The sequence below is a fragment of the Pleurodeles waltl genome, chromosome 3_1 (assembly GCF_031143425.1).
Source record: "Pleurodeles waltl isolate 20211129_DDA chromosome 3_1, aPleWal1.hap1.20221129, whole genome shotgun sequence".
Lineage (NCBI taxonomy): Eukaryota > Metazoa > Chordata > Amphibia > Caudata > Salamandridae > Pleurodeles > Pleurodeles waltl.
The window spans coordinates 351690837-351705477 of NC_090440.1; the positions used below are offsets into that span (position 1 = coordinate 351690837).

General features: G+C 49.9%; 1 protein-coding gene across 2 annotated transcripts in view; it reads right to left on the reverse strand.

The window, feature by feature from the left end:
• The window catches only part of SECISBP2L (SECIS binding protein 2 like), a 435435-nt gene that overhangs the window by 242856 nt on the left and 177938 nt on the right, over positions 1-14641 (reverse strand). For both annotated transcript variants that reach the window (XM_069222506.1, XM_069222505.1), the window contains exon 12: positions 2623-2792. In XM_069222506.1, the coding sequence (XP_069078607.1) occupies positions 2623-2792 (170 nt within the window). The remainder of the gene's footprint in view (positions 1-2622; positions 2793-14641) is intronic.

The following is a 14641-nucleotide window of genomic DNA, read 5'->3' on the forward strand; positions in this document are numbered from 1 at the left end:
CCAGAAATCCACTGTTGTTGCATTGCTGGTGTTTGTTCTTCCTGCAGAATCCTCCTATCACAACTTCTGTGCTCTCTGGGGGTAGTAGGTGCACTTTACACCTACCTTTCAGGGTCTTGGGGTGGGCTATTTTTCTAACCCTCACTGTTTTCTTACAGTCCCAGCGACCCTCTACAAGCTCACATAGGTTTGGGGTCCATTCGTGGTTCGCATTCCACTTCTGGAGTAAATGGTTTGTGTTGCCCCTATACCTATGTGCTCCTATTGCAATCTACTGTAACTTTACATTGCTTGCATTACTTTTCTTGCTATTACCTGCATAATTTTGGTTTGTGTACATTTATCTTGTGTATATAACTTATCCTCATACTGAGGGTACTCACTGAGATACTTTTGGCATATTGTCATAAAAATAAAGTACCTTTATTTTTAGTACTTCTGTGTATTGTGTTTTCTTATGATATTGTGCATATGACACCAGTGGTGTAGTCGGAGCTTTACATGTCTCCTAGTTCAGCCTAAGCTGCTTTTCCATAGCTACCTTCTATCAGCCTAAGCTGCTAGAAACACCTCTTCTACACTAATAAGGGATAACTGGACCTGGCACAAGGTGTAAATACCTCTGGTACCCACTACAAGCTAGGCCAGCCTCCTACAAGGGGGAGTCACAGGGGTCCCTCCGTGCCACAGAAGGCCCACAGGAGCAGAGGCAGCACCCACAGGTGTCCCACAGGGCAGGAACACAGAAGTTGCTCCCCCGTCGCCAGAGGACCACGCAGAGGTACAGAAGTTGCAGGAGGGAGTGCTGGGGGCTGGAGCTCCATGTCACCTAGAGTTCCTCTTGGAGGTGAAGCAACAAACCTTGGCCGCTGCAAGGAACAAGATGCACAGTGGTACTGTCTTGTGTGGAGTGGAAAGGACTCATCACCACCAAAGTGCGACAGCTGGTAGAGAGACCAAGGGAGTCTCTCAGGAGCACAAACCGTGATGCAGGACCCACACCACTCAGGATGAGGGGAGATCCACGCAGCCAGTCGTCGATGCAGCCAGGCACCTGTAGTTACAGGGGAGTAATGCCTTCACCCCAAGGGAGAAGAGTTGCAGTTTTCTTAGGATGCACAGCCAGGGAAATGTTGTAAAGCTGGCAGACGTTCTGAATACAATGTTGCAGAACAGTCTCTCGTGGATCTGCAGCTTGCAGGTTTCTGGAGGGTCCAATTGCGGTTGTCAACGCCATAAGTTGAAGCAGAGGTTGCATAGGAGTCCTGCTGGAGTCTTACAAGCAGAATCTGAGGACCCACCCTAGCGGAAGACTCTATACAGACCTAAGAGGGGTCTTGCTCACCTAACCAGGCAACTACCCATCAGAGGGTGCCTCTGACATCACCTGTCTGGCCTGGCCACTCAATGCTCCCAGAGTTCCCTGCCAACCTTGGAATCAAGATGGCAGAATCCAGAGATCCTCTGGAGGAGTTCTGGGCACCACCCCTGGAATGGCGTGGACAGGGGAGTGGTCACTCCCCTTTGCATTGTCCAGTTTCGCGAGAGAGCAGGGACTGGGGGGTCCCTGAACCGGTGTGTACTGGTTTATGTACAAAGGGCACCAAATGTGCCCTTCAAAGCAAAACCAGTGGCTTGGGGAGGCTACCCCTCCCAAGCCCGTCACACCTATTTCCAAAGGAGAGGGTGTTACCTCCTCTCCCAAAGGAAATCCTTTGGTCTGCCTTCCTACACTTGATCAGATCAAGCAGCAGGAGGGCAGAAAACTGTCTGAGGGGTGACAGCAGATGGCCTGCCCGGGAAAACCCTGTAAGACGGGTGGTAGCAATGCTGGAGTTCATCTAAGGAGCCCCAAGAGTGCATAGAATCATACTTCCAATAATTGCAACAGTATTGGGGTATGATTCTGACATATTTGATACCAAATATGCCCAAGTTCGGAGTTACCATTATGTAGGTGGACATAGGTAGTGACCTCTGTCTAGTACACACGTAAAATGGAATTCCTGCACTCTCAAAGTCCAGTAAAATGGAGCTGTGGTTCGTGGGAATACTAATGCTAGTGCAGGGGCAGCCACACACAGATACCAGTACCCTGAGCTGAGAGGGCCTACTATAGGGTTAACTTACAGTGACCTGGTGCAGTGACCTGTAGTGTGCACCCAGTTCAAGCAGACGGCAATGGCAGGCCTGCAGAACCCTTTGCAGGGGCTCCCTACGAGTGTCAGAATAACTGCTGCAGCACATAGGGATCCCCTGGAACCCCAATGCCCTGGGTACCTAGGTACCATGTACTAGGGACTTACATGGGGCACCAGTATGCCATTTGTGGGGAAAAAAGGTTAGTAGCATCCAAATTTAGAGGAGAAAGCATAATCACTGGAGTCCTGGTTAGCAGGATCCAAGTGAACACAGTCAAACACACTGACAGGCAGAAAATGGGGGTAACCACGCCAAGAAACACGGCACTTTCCTACAATGCACTTAATAGAATCTACACTGTTGGACAGCTAGGAAATATTTTATACACGTCCTATGTTACTGTTATATTATTCTTAGTGTGAACTATGCTGATTCGTCACTACACAAGGCAGTGTTTCTCTTTAAAATGTTAATGCTTACCTTCTTAAGAGCAGTAGGGCGCTTCAATTTGGGAACTTCCTTTTCTTTTCCTCGTTTCACTTTTGGAGCAGTAGAATCCAGAGGATTGGGACACCCCACCAAAGGCTTTGCTTTAGTTAGTAACTTTCTGTTAACAAGATCCTTGGAGTGAAAAGGAACAGCACTGCCAACTGTATTAAGGAGAAAAAAAAAAAACGATGTCGGCAATACATTTATGGAGGGAGGAAGGTGTCATAATCAAACAAATACTGAGGCCAAAACTAAAAACATTTGATTTTTTGTGTTCTTCAGCTGAGGCAAGGGGCCTTTTCCCTGTGTTATGAAAAGAAAATGTTAAGTATTTACACAACTGTAACATTACTTGTAGGAAAATGCCACTGTTGGCATGGTCATCCCCCACTTTTTGCCTAGTGTTGATGTCAGTTTTGATTGGAAGTGTGCTGGAACTCTTCTTTCCTAAAAACTGTACCACAATTGGCACACCCCGGGCACACAGTGGAGTCCCTTGTAAAAGGGACCCCTGGTACCAAGGGCCCTGTGGCCAAGGAAGGTCCCCAAGGGCTGCAGCATGTATTATGCCACCCTGTGGGACCCCTCACTCAGTACATGCATACTGCTTTGAGGTTTGTGTGTGCTAGCGGGGAGAAAAGACAAAGTCGACATGGCACTCCCCTCAGAGTACCATGCCCACAAACCACTGCCTGTGGCATAGGTAAGTCACCCCTCTAGCAGGCCTTACAGCCCTAAGGCAGGGCTCACTACACCACAGGTGAGGGCATAGATGCATGAGCACTATGCCCTACAGTGTCTAAGTCAATTCTTAGACATTGTAAGTGCAGGGTAGCTATAAAGAGTATATGGTCTGGGAGTTTGTCATTACGAACTCCAGAGCTCCATAATGGCTTCAGTAAATACTGGGAAGTTTGGTATCCAACTTCTCAGCACAATAAATCCACACTGATGCCAGTGTTGGATTTATTGCAAAATGCACCCAGTGGGCATTTTAGAGATGACCTTGTATGTTTGCCAAACTGCTAGAGCAAGGGTGACCGGTCTGTGCCAGGCGGCTACTTCCAGACGAGTTTCTGAAAACATGGGACAAGTGCCTTTGTTCACTCTGTGGTAAAAAACAAAGCCTGCAGGAACTCTAACACCGGCCGATAAGCCACAAAGGCTCAAGCCTGGTGTTACAGTGCCCCAGGGCACTCCAGCTAGTAGAGCCGCCCCCCCACCCCCAAGGCAAGCCCCCACGTTTGGCGGCAAGTCCAGAGGGATAATGAGAAAAACAAGGAGGAGTCACCCCCTCAGACAGAACCACCCATAAGGTGACCAGAGCTGAAGTGACCCCCCACCACTTTCCTCCGTCTTGCTTTGGAGGATTAGGACCAGTAGGGATACAGATGTGCCCCCCCCCCACTCCCAGAGGGCGTGGGCTCAAGGGGGGTGTAGCCACCCTCAGGGACAGTAGCCATTGGCTACTGCCTCTGACCCTAACACACCCTAAATTTAGTATTTAGGGGCTACCCTGAACCCAGCTCTTCAGATTCCCGATGACCTCAAGAAAGAAGAAGGACTGCTGAGCTGAAATCCCCCCAGAGAAGAGAAGGAGACAACAACTGAATCAGCCCCAACCCTTCCTTTGAAAAGCTGCAAGAAAAGAAGCAACGCGTTGTGCAGTACCAGCGACCCTTGAAAAGCCTCCAGGGGACTGCCTGCATCACCGAGGACCAAGAAGAGGACCAAGAAACTCCACTGGACAGCGGACCTGTCCAAAAAGAAGACCAAGAAACCAACTTTAAAAGGGACTCTCACCTCACTCCAGAAGCGTGAGTCCAACTACTCTGCACCAGACGCCCCCGGCCCGTGTCCAGAGAAACCAACTACCCACAGAAGATTCCCAAGCAACTTCGACGATGTGTCCAACCTGGGCTGACATCTCTGCACCCCCACCGCGACACCAGTAGAGGGAATCCGAGGACCCCCCTGACTGCGACTGCCAGGACAAAGATATTGGATGCCTGGAGAAGCACTGCATCCACAGCCCCCAGGCCTGAGAGAGACCGACCACCTGTGCTGCAACGACCAGCAGGCGGCCCTCACCCTTGCCCAGTCGGTGGCTTGCCCGAAAGGCCCCCCCGTGCCCTGCCTGCAGCACCTAAGTGACCCCAGGTCCCTCCATAGAGTTCTATTGAGAACCCGATGCCCTGTTTGCACGCTGCATAGGCCCCTCCCGTGACACTGAGGGTGTGGTTTTTGTGCCTACTTGGGGCCCCTCCAGTACTCTTCCAAACACCCCTGGTCTGCCCTCCTACAACACGGGTACTTACCTGAAAGCAGACCGGAACCGGAGTACCCCCCCGTCTCCATAGGGGCCAACATTATTTTGGCTCCTGTTTGACTTCTGCACCTGACTGGCCCTGTGTTGCTGGGTGTTTGGGGTTATCTTGAACACCCAATAGTGGGCCACCTATGCCCCGGAGATTCAACCCGTAAGTTTGTTACCACAGAAGAACAAGTTACTTACCTTCGGTAATGCTTTTTCTGGTGGATACACTGACTACCTGTGGATTCCTCACCTTATGAATTCGATCCCTGCGCCAGCATCCAACGGAAAGTCTTTTTCCTAGCTGTCTACGTCGACGAGGACGTCATAATGGCACGGCTCCACGTGACTCCGTCTGACGTCAGCGTGCCAATAAGAGGTCCCCGTCGGCGTACTAACGTCAGTTTCACCTCACTTTTTTCGTGCCTTTAAAGCAAATAGGAGTAAACCGACCATGAAAATTTATAAATAATATAGAAAGATATACACACACAAAAACCTTGATCATTTAAATAATCCATTCTTATTGAAAGCTGGGATACATAAATATACAAAATAAATAGAGAAATATCAATATATACATATAAATATACATATACATACATATATATATATATATATACATACATACAGGGAGTGCAGAATTATTAGGCAAGTTGTATTTTTGAGGATTAATTTTATTATTGAACAACAACCATGTTCTCAATGAACCCAAAAAACTCATTAATATCAAAGCTGAATATTTTTGGAAGTAGTTTTTAGTTTGTTTTTAGTTTTAGCTATGTTAGGGGGATATCTGTGTGTGCAGGTGACTATTACTGTGCATAATTATTAGGCAACTTAACAAAAAACAAATATATACCCATTTCAATTATTTATTATTACCAGTGAAACCAATATAACATCTCAACATTCACAAATATACATTTCTGACATTCAAAAACAAAACAAAAACAAATCAGTGACCAATATAGCCACCTTTCTTTGCAAGGACACTCAAAAGCCTGCCATCCATGGATTCTGTCAGTGTTTTGATCTGTTCACCATCAACATTGCGTGCAGCAGCAACCACAGCCTCCCAGACACTGTTCAGAGAGGTGTACTGTTTTCCCTCCTTGTAAATCTCACATTTGATGATGGACCACAGGTTCTCAATGGGGTTCAGATCAGGTGAACAAGGAGGCCATGTCATTAGATCTCCTTCTTTTATACCCTTTCTTGCCAGCCACGCTGTGGAGTACTTGGACGCGTGTGATGGAGCATTGTCCTGCATGAGAATCATGTTTTTCTTGAAGGATGCAGACTTCTTCCTGTACCACTGCTTGAAGAAGGTGTCTTCCAGGAACTGGCAGTAGGACTGGGAGTTGAGCTTGACTCCATCCTCAACCCGAAAAGGCCCCACAAGCTCATCTTTGATGATACCAGCCCAAACCAGTACTCCACCTCCACCTTGCTGGCGTCTGAGTCGGACTGGAGCTCTCTGCCCTTTACCAATCCAGCCACGGGCCCATCCATCTGGCCCATCAAGACTCACTCTCATTTCATCAGTCCATAAAACCTTAGAAAATCAGTCTTGAGATATTTCTTGGCCCAGTCTTGACGTTTCAGCTTGTGTGTCTTGTTCAGTGGTGGTCGTCTTTCAGCCTTTCTTACCTTGGCCATGTCTCTGAGTATTGCACACCTTGTGCTTTTGGGCACTCCAGTGATGTTGCAGCTCTGAAATATGGCCAAACTGGTGGCAAGTGGCATCGTGGCAGCTGCACGCTTGACTTTTCTCAGTTCATGGGCAGTTTTTTTGCGCCTTGGTTTTTCCACACGCTTCTTGCGACCCTGTTGACTATTTTGAATGAAACGCTTGATTGTTCGATGATCACGCTTCAGAAGCTTTGCAATTTTAAGAGTGCTGCATCCCTCTGCAAGATATCTCACTATTTTGGACTTTTCTGAGCCTGTCAAGTCCTTCTTTTGACCCATTTTGCCAAAGGAAAGGAAGTTGCCTAATAATTATGCACACCTGATATAGGGTGTTGATGTCATTAGACCACACCCCTTCTCATTACAGAGATGCACATCACCTAATATGCTTAATTGGTAGTAGGCTTTCGAGCCTATACAGCTTGGAGTAAGACAACATGCATAAAGAGGATGATGTGGTCAAAATACTCATTTGCCTAATAATTCTGCACTCCCTGTATATATATGCTTTCATTTATATAAATATAAAGCTAAATACTGCAAGATAAGAGTGTAACCAGGCAGGCAACGGGGAGGCGGGAGGGACCGTGAGGAATCCACAGGTAGCTAGTGTATCCACCAGAAAAAGCGTTACCGAAGGTAAGTAACTTGTTCTTCTGATGGATGCAACTACCTGTGGATTCCTCACCTTATGAATAGAGTCCCAAGCAGTACCGCACTCTGTGGTGGGTGCCCACCTGATTACACAAAAAAATCTTGCAACACCGATCAAGCAGTGACCGTCCCTCCTCATCTCGGAGTCTAAACAGTAATGTTTCACGAAAGTATGGAGGGACGCCCAAGTTGCCACTTTACATATGTCTACCAATCGAACTCCCCTCGCCAGAGCAGAGGATGCAGATTTAGCTCTAGTAGAGTGGGCCCTGATACCTTCAGGAGGGGCCTTTTTTGCCAAAGAGTAACAGATCTTGATACACAAGATGACCCACCTGGAGAGTGTCCTTTTCTGTACAGCTCTGCCTTTCTGTTGACCAGCATACCCAACAAACAGTTGCTCATCCAAACGAAAGTCTTTAGTTCTTTTGAGATAAAAACTCAGGGCCCTCCTAGGATCCAACCTATGGAGTCTCTCTTCTTCTTTAGACGGATGGGGAGGAGGGAAAAAAGCAGGAAGAGTGATATTCTGCCCTAAATGAAAAGGGGTAACAACTTTCAGCAGAAAAGCAGCCCTGGTTTTTAGAACCACTTTATCATGGAAAAACACAGTGAAAGGAGGCTTAACGGAGAGCGCCTGAAGCTCACCAATCCTTCTAGCAGAAGTAATTGCGATCAAGAAAACAGTCTTGAAGGCTAAATATCTCAATGGACATGAATGCATGGGCTCGAAAGGCGAACCCATTAAAAATGTTAAAACAAGATTCAAGTCCCACTGAGGCATGTGAAAAGGAGTAGGAGGAAAGCTATTCACCAAACCCTTGAGGAACCTATGTACAATGGGAGACTTGAATAAAGATGGCTGATCCGGAAGGCAAAGAAACGCCGACAGAGCTGCCAAATAACCCTTAACTGTAGCTATAGCACAGCCTGTCTTCGCCAAACTGAGAACAAACAAAAGTACATCTGAAAGATGGGCCTTTAAAGGATCTTTTTGGTTCTCTCCACACCACAACACAAATTTTGCCCACCTTCCGGCATAAATAGACTTAGTGGAGTGTCGCCTGGACGATAGTATAACATCCACTACATCCGGTGGGAGAGAAAAAGAACTCACGTTGCCCCGTTCAATCTCCAGGCATGAAGGTGCAGGCTCTGGAGGTGGGGGTGTAGAACCTGCCCCTTCGATTGAGAGAGGAGATTTGCCCTGAGCGGGAGACGGAGCGGAGGGCACTGAGAGAGTTGAAGTAGGTCTGTATACCATACCCTTCTCGGCCAGTCCGGTGCTACCAATAGGATTTGGGCCTGGTCTTGACGAACCTTCCTCAAAACCCGAGGAATCAAGGGCATGGGGGGAAACACGTAAAGCAACTGGCCGTTCTAGGACATCTGAAACGCATCCCCCAACACCCCTTGCATCGGATACTGGAGGCTGCCGAATAACGGGCAATGCGCATTCTGCAGAGTGGCAAATAAATCCACCTGAGGAGTACCCCACATCTCGAAGATGTGGAGGACTACATCCGGATGGAGACGCCACTCGTGATCTAATGAGAAGTGACGACTGAGAACGTCCGCACGTACATTCAACACTCCGGCCAAATGATTTGCTATTAAGCAAATCTGATGGTCCTGAGCCCAGGACCAGAGTCGTAGGGCTTCCCGGCAAAGAAGATACGACCCCACTCCTCCTTGCTTCTTTATATACCACATCGCCGTAGTGTTGTCCGTCAGGATCTGGACTGACTGACGGCGAAGGGAAGGGAGGAAGGCCTTGAGTGCCAAACGTACAGCCCGCAATTTCAACAGATTGATATGCAACATCTGTTCCACTGGAGACCAACAACCCTTGATCTCCAGGTCCCCCAGATGAGCTCCCCACCCTAGAGTGGAGGCATCCGATATCACTGTGGCCACCGGAGGTGGTAGTGAAAACGGTTTCCCTTGAGAAAGGTTGCCGTCCACTGACCACCAATGAAGATCCCCTACAGCGTCCCTGGAGATCTTTATTGAATCCCCGAGATCCCCTTTGTGCTGGAACCACTGTCTGCGGAGACACCACTGAAGAGCCCTCATATGCCAGCGAGCATGAGTGACCAACAGAATGCAAGAAGCAAACAGACCTAGCAGGCGTAAGACTTTGAGGACTGGAACTGCCGCTCCTCTTTGAAACAAAGGAATCAGTGCCTGAATGTCCCGCACCCGCTGAGGCGGGGGGGTAGGCCCGAAACCTTGTCGTGTCCAATACTGCCCCTATGAACAGGAGGCGTTGAGAGGGCTCCAGGTGAGATTTGGGTACGTTCACCGAAAAACCCATATCGAACAACAACTGCGTTGTCATTCGCAGATGAGACAACACAATCTCTGGAGAATTGGCTTTGATCAACCAATCGTCCAGGTAGGGAAAAACCGCTACCTCCCTCTTTCTGAGATGTGCTGCAACAACTGCCATCACCTTTGTGAAGACCCGGGGTGCTAAAGTAAGACCAAACGGGAGGACCGCGAACTGGTAATGCTGCGATCCGACCACAAAACGGAGATACTTCCTGTGCGACTTGACTATGGAAAGATGAAAGTACGCGTCCTGCAAATCGACAGACACCATCCAGTCTCCTTCGTTCAATGCCAACAGCACCTGCGCTAGGGTCAGCATTTTGAATTTTTCCTGCTTGAGGAACAAATTCAAAAGCCTCAAGTCTAGGATCGGCCTTAGACGACCATCCACCTTGGGAATCAGGAAATACCTTGAATAACACCCCTGACCCCTTTCCTGCAACGGTACCAACTCTATAGCGCCCTTTGCCAACGTGACTACAACCTCCTGTTGCAACAACAGAAGATGTTCTTCTGAACAAAAGGAGGGACGGGGAGGGAAGGGAGGAGGAAACTCCTGAAAGGGGAGAGCATAGCCCTTTTCCACAATTCTTAGCACCCACAAGTCTGTTGTAATTGACCTCCATTGCTGCAGAAAAAGACTCAATCTTCCTCCTACAGGAGAAGTGTGATTGATAAAGTGGGGAAAACTAGGGCTGCTTCTGCTGCTGTCCACCCGAGGAGGATGAAGAAGAAGAGAGCTGCTGGGCTGGACCTCTAGCCCTGCCCCTACCTCACCCTCTGAAGGCACGATTAGGCGGGTTGGCAGGTTGTTGGGCGTAAGATTGAGACCTACGAAAGGCAGAACCTCTAACAAACCCTCGAAACCTACGAAAAGGCCTGTACAATGTAGCAGAAGGGGTCTGCAAACCCAGGGACTTAGCTGTAGCCCGACAGTCCTTAAACCGTTCAAGGGCAGAATCTGCCTTGTCCCCAAACAGCTTTTCCCCATCAAATGGAAGGTCCATTAACGTGGATTGTACATCCGACGAGAAACCGGAAGACCTTAGCCAGGCTTCTCGTAGCCACCGATGTTCCCATGGCCCTGGCTATAGAATCCGTAGTGTCCAGGCCAGATTGAATAATCTGCTGTGCAGCCGCTTGCGCATCCAAGAAAAGGGCCCAAAAATATTTTCGCACTTCCTGTGGCAGATCTTTTGCCATCTCCTTCACAGAGTCCATTGGGTCATGAATGTATCTACCTAGCACAAAAGTGGAGTTGGTAGCTTTCAGGGCCATGCTGCAAGAAGAGAAAATTTTATTCGAGGATTGCTCCATCCTCTTGGATTCTCTGTCTGTTGGAACACCAGTTAATGTACCGGGGAGGGATTTCGCAGAACATGATGCCTGAACCACCAAACTCTCCGGAGTCGGGTGACGAGATAGAAATGAAGGATCTCCTGGGGCACTCCTATGCCTTCTCGCCACTGCCCTGTTCACCGCAGGAGATGTCACCGGCTTTTTCCACAGGTCCATGATAGGCTCAGTCAACGCCTCATTAAAAGGCAACAAGGGGTCAGCACTGGAGGAAGAACGATGAAGAACCTCTGTGAGCAGGTTAGTCTTGACTTCTGCCGAGGACAAATGCAAATCTAGATAGTCAGCCGCCTTCCTCACCACAGCATGGAAAGAGAAGGCCTCCTCAGTAAACTCCCCCGGAGAAGCAATGTCCCACTCCGGGGAAGTATCCAAGCCACTTGCAGTGGCAAGACCTTGAAAATCATCAGAAGGCTCTATCTCACCTTTCTCAAGCCTTCTGTCTTCCTCTTCCTCCAGAAGCCTCAACGCCTTTCTCCGAGATCTTAAATGGGTTTCCAGAGCCGGCGTCGACAAGGACTCCATCGACGCCGATGATCTCAGACCTTGAATTGGTTCCGGAAGGCTCCCGGATTCAACCGGCGCCGGCCCGAAGTCGGCAGATGACCTCCTCGACGCCGAATGTGCAGAAGGAGATGGAGCCGGTCTGGATGAGGCCACCAATGACGCCGGATGGCGCGGAGAAGGAGTCGGACGAGAAGCCAACGGATCCACGGTCCCAGGCGAAGGACTCCTACCAGGGGAAACCCCCAGCGCCAGACCACCAGGCTCTGAAGGGCAGAAGGGAAGGAATGTAGCAGCCCTGTACGACGCCGGCGAGCCCAAATTGAATGCCAATGGCCCCGTGGGACCCGCCGGTGCACCAGCAGGGGCCATGGCTTGAAACACAGCATACATCGCATTCAAAAATGCGGCCAGATCCGTCCCTGGAGTCGGGAACGCTGGGTACTGCTGTGTAGACATCTGGGGAACATCAGGATCCCTCGGCGCCTGTGAGAAACGAGGAATCCCTTGAATGACCTCGTAGACTGAAGGCGCCGGTGACAACCCCGGACTCTCCGGCTGAGGCGTGACCGTAGGACTCATTTCCCATGTCTTCTGGCGCCGTGAGGAACGAGACCTCGACCTCGAACTCCTCGATCGGCTCCGCTCCGACCGGCGCCGAGAGTCATGACGACGCCTGGAGTCATGATGACGCCGCTTCTTATGTTTTTTAGGAGAAGCATGGGAAGAAACCTTCTTGTGTTCCTTCTTCTTCGCCTTGGCCAAGAAGAGCTTCGCTTCTATTCCTTCAGAGCTTTCGGATTCATGCTCTGGTACGAAGAACAGCCTTCCACATCATGCTCAGAGCTCAAACACCAAATACAATCCGAATATGGGTCGGTCACTGACATCCGACCCCCGCATTCCCTACACGGCTTAAACCCGGACTTCTTCGGAGGCGACATTGTAACCTCAAGAGATTGCTACAGTAACCAACGGGACAGGAAGAAAAACCGTTGAAGTCGAATGCACGGAAAAAGGAAAAACTGACGTTAGTACGCCGACGGGGACCTCTTATTGGCACGCTGACGTCTGATGGAGTCACGTGGAGCTGTGCCTTTATGACGTCCTCGTCGACGTTGACAGCTAGGAAGAAGACTTTCCGTCGTATGCTGGCGCAGGGATCGAATTCATAAGGTGAGGAATCCACAGGTAGTTGTATCCATCAGAAACTGTAATTTTCTTACCTCCCCCAGAACTGTTGAAAATTGCAGTGTCCACTTTTAAAATATCTTTTTGCCATCTTACAGAAAACTGGGTACATTGTTGATGCCATTCAAAGTTCCAAGTATTATTGTGTAAAGTACCTTTCATTTAATGTACTTACCTGCTAAATGAATCTTGTGGTTTTAGAAATAAATTAACAAAAGAATATTTTTCTATATAAAAACCTATTGGCCTGGAGTTAAGTCATTGAGGGTGTGTTCTCATTTATTGCCTGTGTGTACAACAAATGCTTAACACTACCCTCTAAGCCTAACTGCTCGACCACACTACCACAAATAGAGCATTAGTATTATCTATTATTGCCTCGGTCAAGCCTCTTGGGGAACCCTTCAAATCAAATCAAATCAAATCAAATCATTAACATTTATAAAGCGCGCTACTCACCCGTGCGGGTCTCAAGGCGCTAGGGGAAAGAGGAGGTTACTGCTGCTCGAAAAGCCAGGTTTTTAGGAGTCTCAGGAAAGCGAAGTGGTCCTGAGGCTGATGGGGAGGGAGTTCCAGGTCTTAGCCACCAGGAAGGAGAAAGATCTCCAAGGGACGGAAGCGAGTGCGAGGCCAGAGGAACAGAGGAGGCGGGTGGGGACGTAGAAGCTGAGGCGTCGGTTGAGGTATTCCGGTCCCTTGTCGTGGAGGGCTTTGTGTGCGTGGGTGAGAAGTCGAAAGGTGATCCTTTTGCTTACTGGGAGCCAATGCAGGAGTCTCCGGAAAGCGGAGTGGTCCTGAGGCTGGTGGGGAGGGAGTTCCAGGTCTTAGCCACCAGGAAGGAGAAAGATCTCCCACCCGCCGTGGAGCGGCGGATGCGAGGGACGGAAGCGAGTGCGAGGCCAGAGGAGGCGGGTGGGGACGTAGAAGCTGAGGCGTCGGTTGAGGTATTCCGGTCCCTTGTCGTGGAGGGCTTTGTGTGCGTGGGTGAGAAGTCGAAAGGTGATCCTTTTGCTTACTGGGAGCCAATGCAGGTGTCTCAGGTGTGTGGAGATGTGGCTGTTGCGGGGTACGTCGAGGATGAGGCGGGCCGAGGCGTTTTGAATGCGTTGCAGGCGATTTTGGAGTTTGGCTGTGGTCCCAGCGTAGAGGGTGTTGCCGTAGTCCAGGCGGCTCGTGACAAGGGCGTGGGTCACGGTTTTTCTAGTGTCGGCGGGGATCCAGCGGAAGATCTTGCGGAGCATGCGGAGGGTGAGGAAGCAGGCGGAGGACACGGCGTTGACTTGCTTGGTCATGGTGAGAAGAGGGTCCAAGATGAAGCCGAGGTTGCGGGCGTGGTCTGCGGGGGACGGTGCGGTGCCGAGGGCCGTGGGCCACCAGGAGTCGCCCCAGGCGGACGGGGTGTTGCCGAGGATGAGGACTTCCGTTTTTTCAGAGTTCAGCTTTAGGCGGCTGAGCCTCATCCAATCTGCGACGTCCTTCATACCCTCTTGTAGGTTGGTCTTGGCGCTGGCGGGGTCCTTGGTGAGGGAGAGTATAAGTTGGGTGTCGTCGGCGTAGGAAGTGATGATGTCGTGCTTGCGTACGATGTTGGCAAGGGGGCTCATGTAGACATTGAAGAGTGTCGGGCTGAGTGATGAGCCTTGAGGTACGCCGCAGATGATCTCGGTCGGTACTGAGCGAAACGGAGGGAGGTAAACTCTTTGGGAACGGTTTGAGAGGAAGGAGGCGATCCAGTCCAGGGCCTGGCCTTGGATCCCGGTGGAGCGGAGGCGGGTGATTAGGGTGCGGTGACAGACGGTGTCGAAGGCAGCCGAGAGGTCGAGGAGAATGAGGGCGACTGTTTCACCGTTGTCCATCAGGGTTCTGATGTCGTCTGTGACTGAGATGAGGGCAGTTTCCGTGCTGTGGTTGGTTCGGAATCCGGTTTGTGAAGGGTTGAGCAGGTTGTTGTTTTCCAGGAAG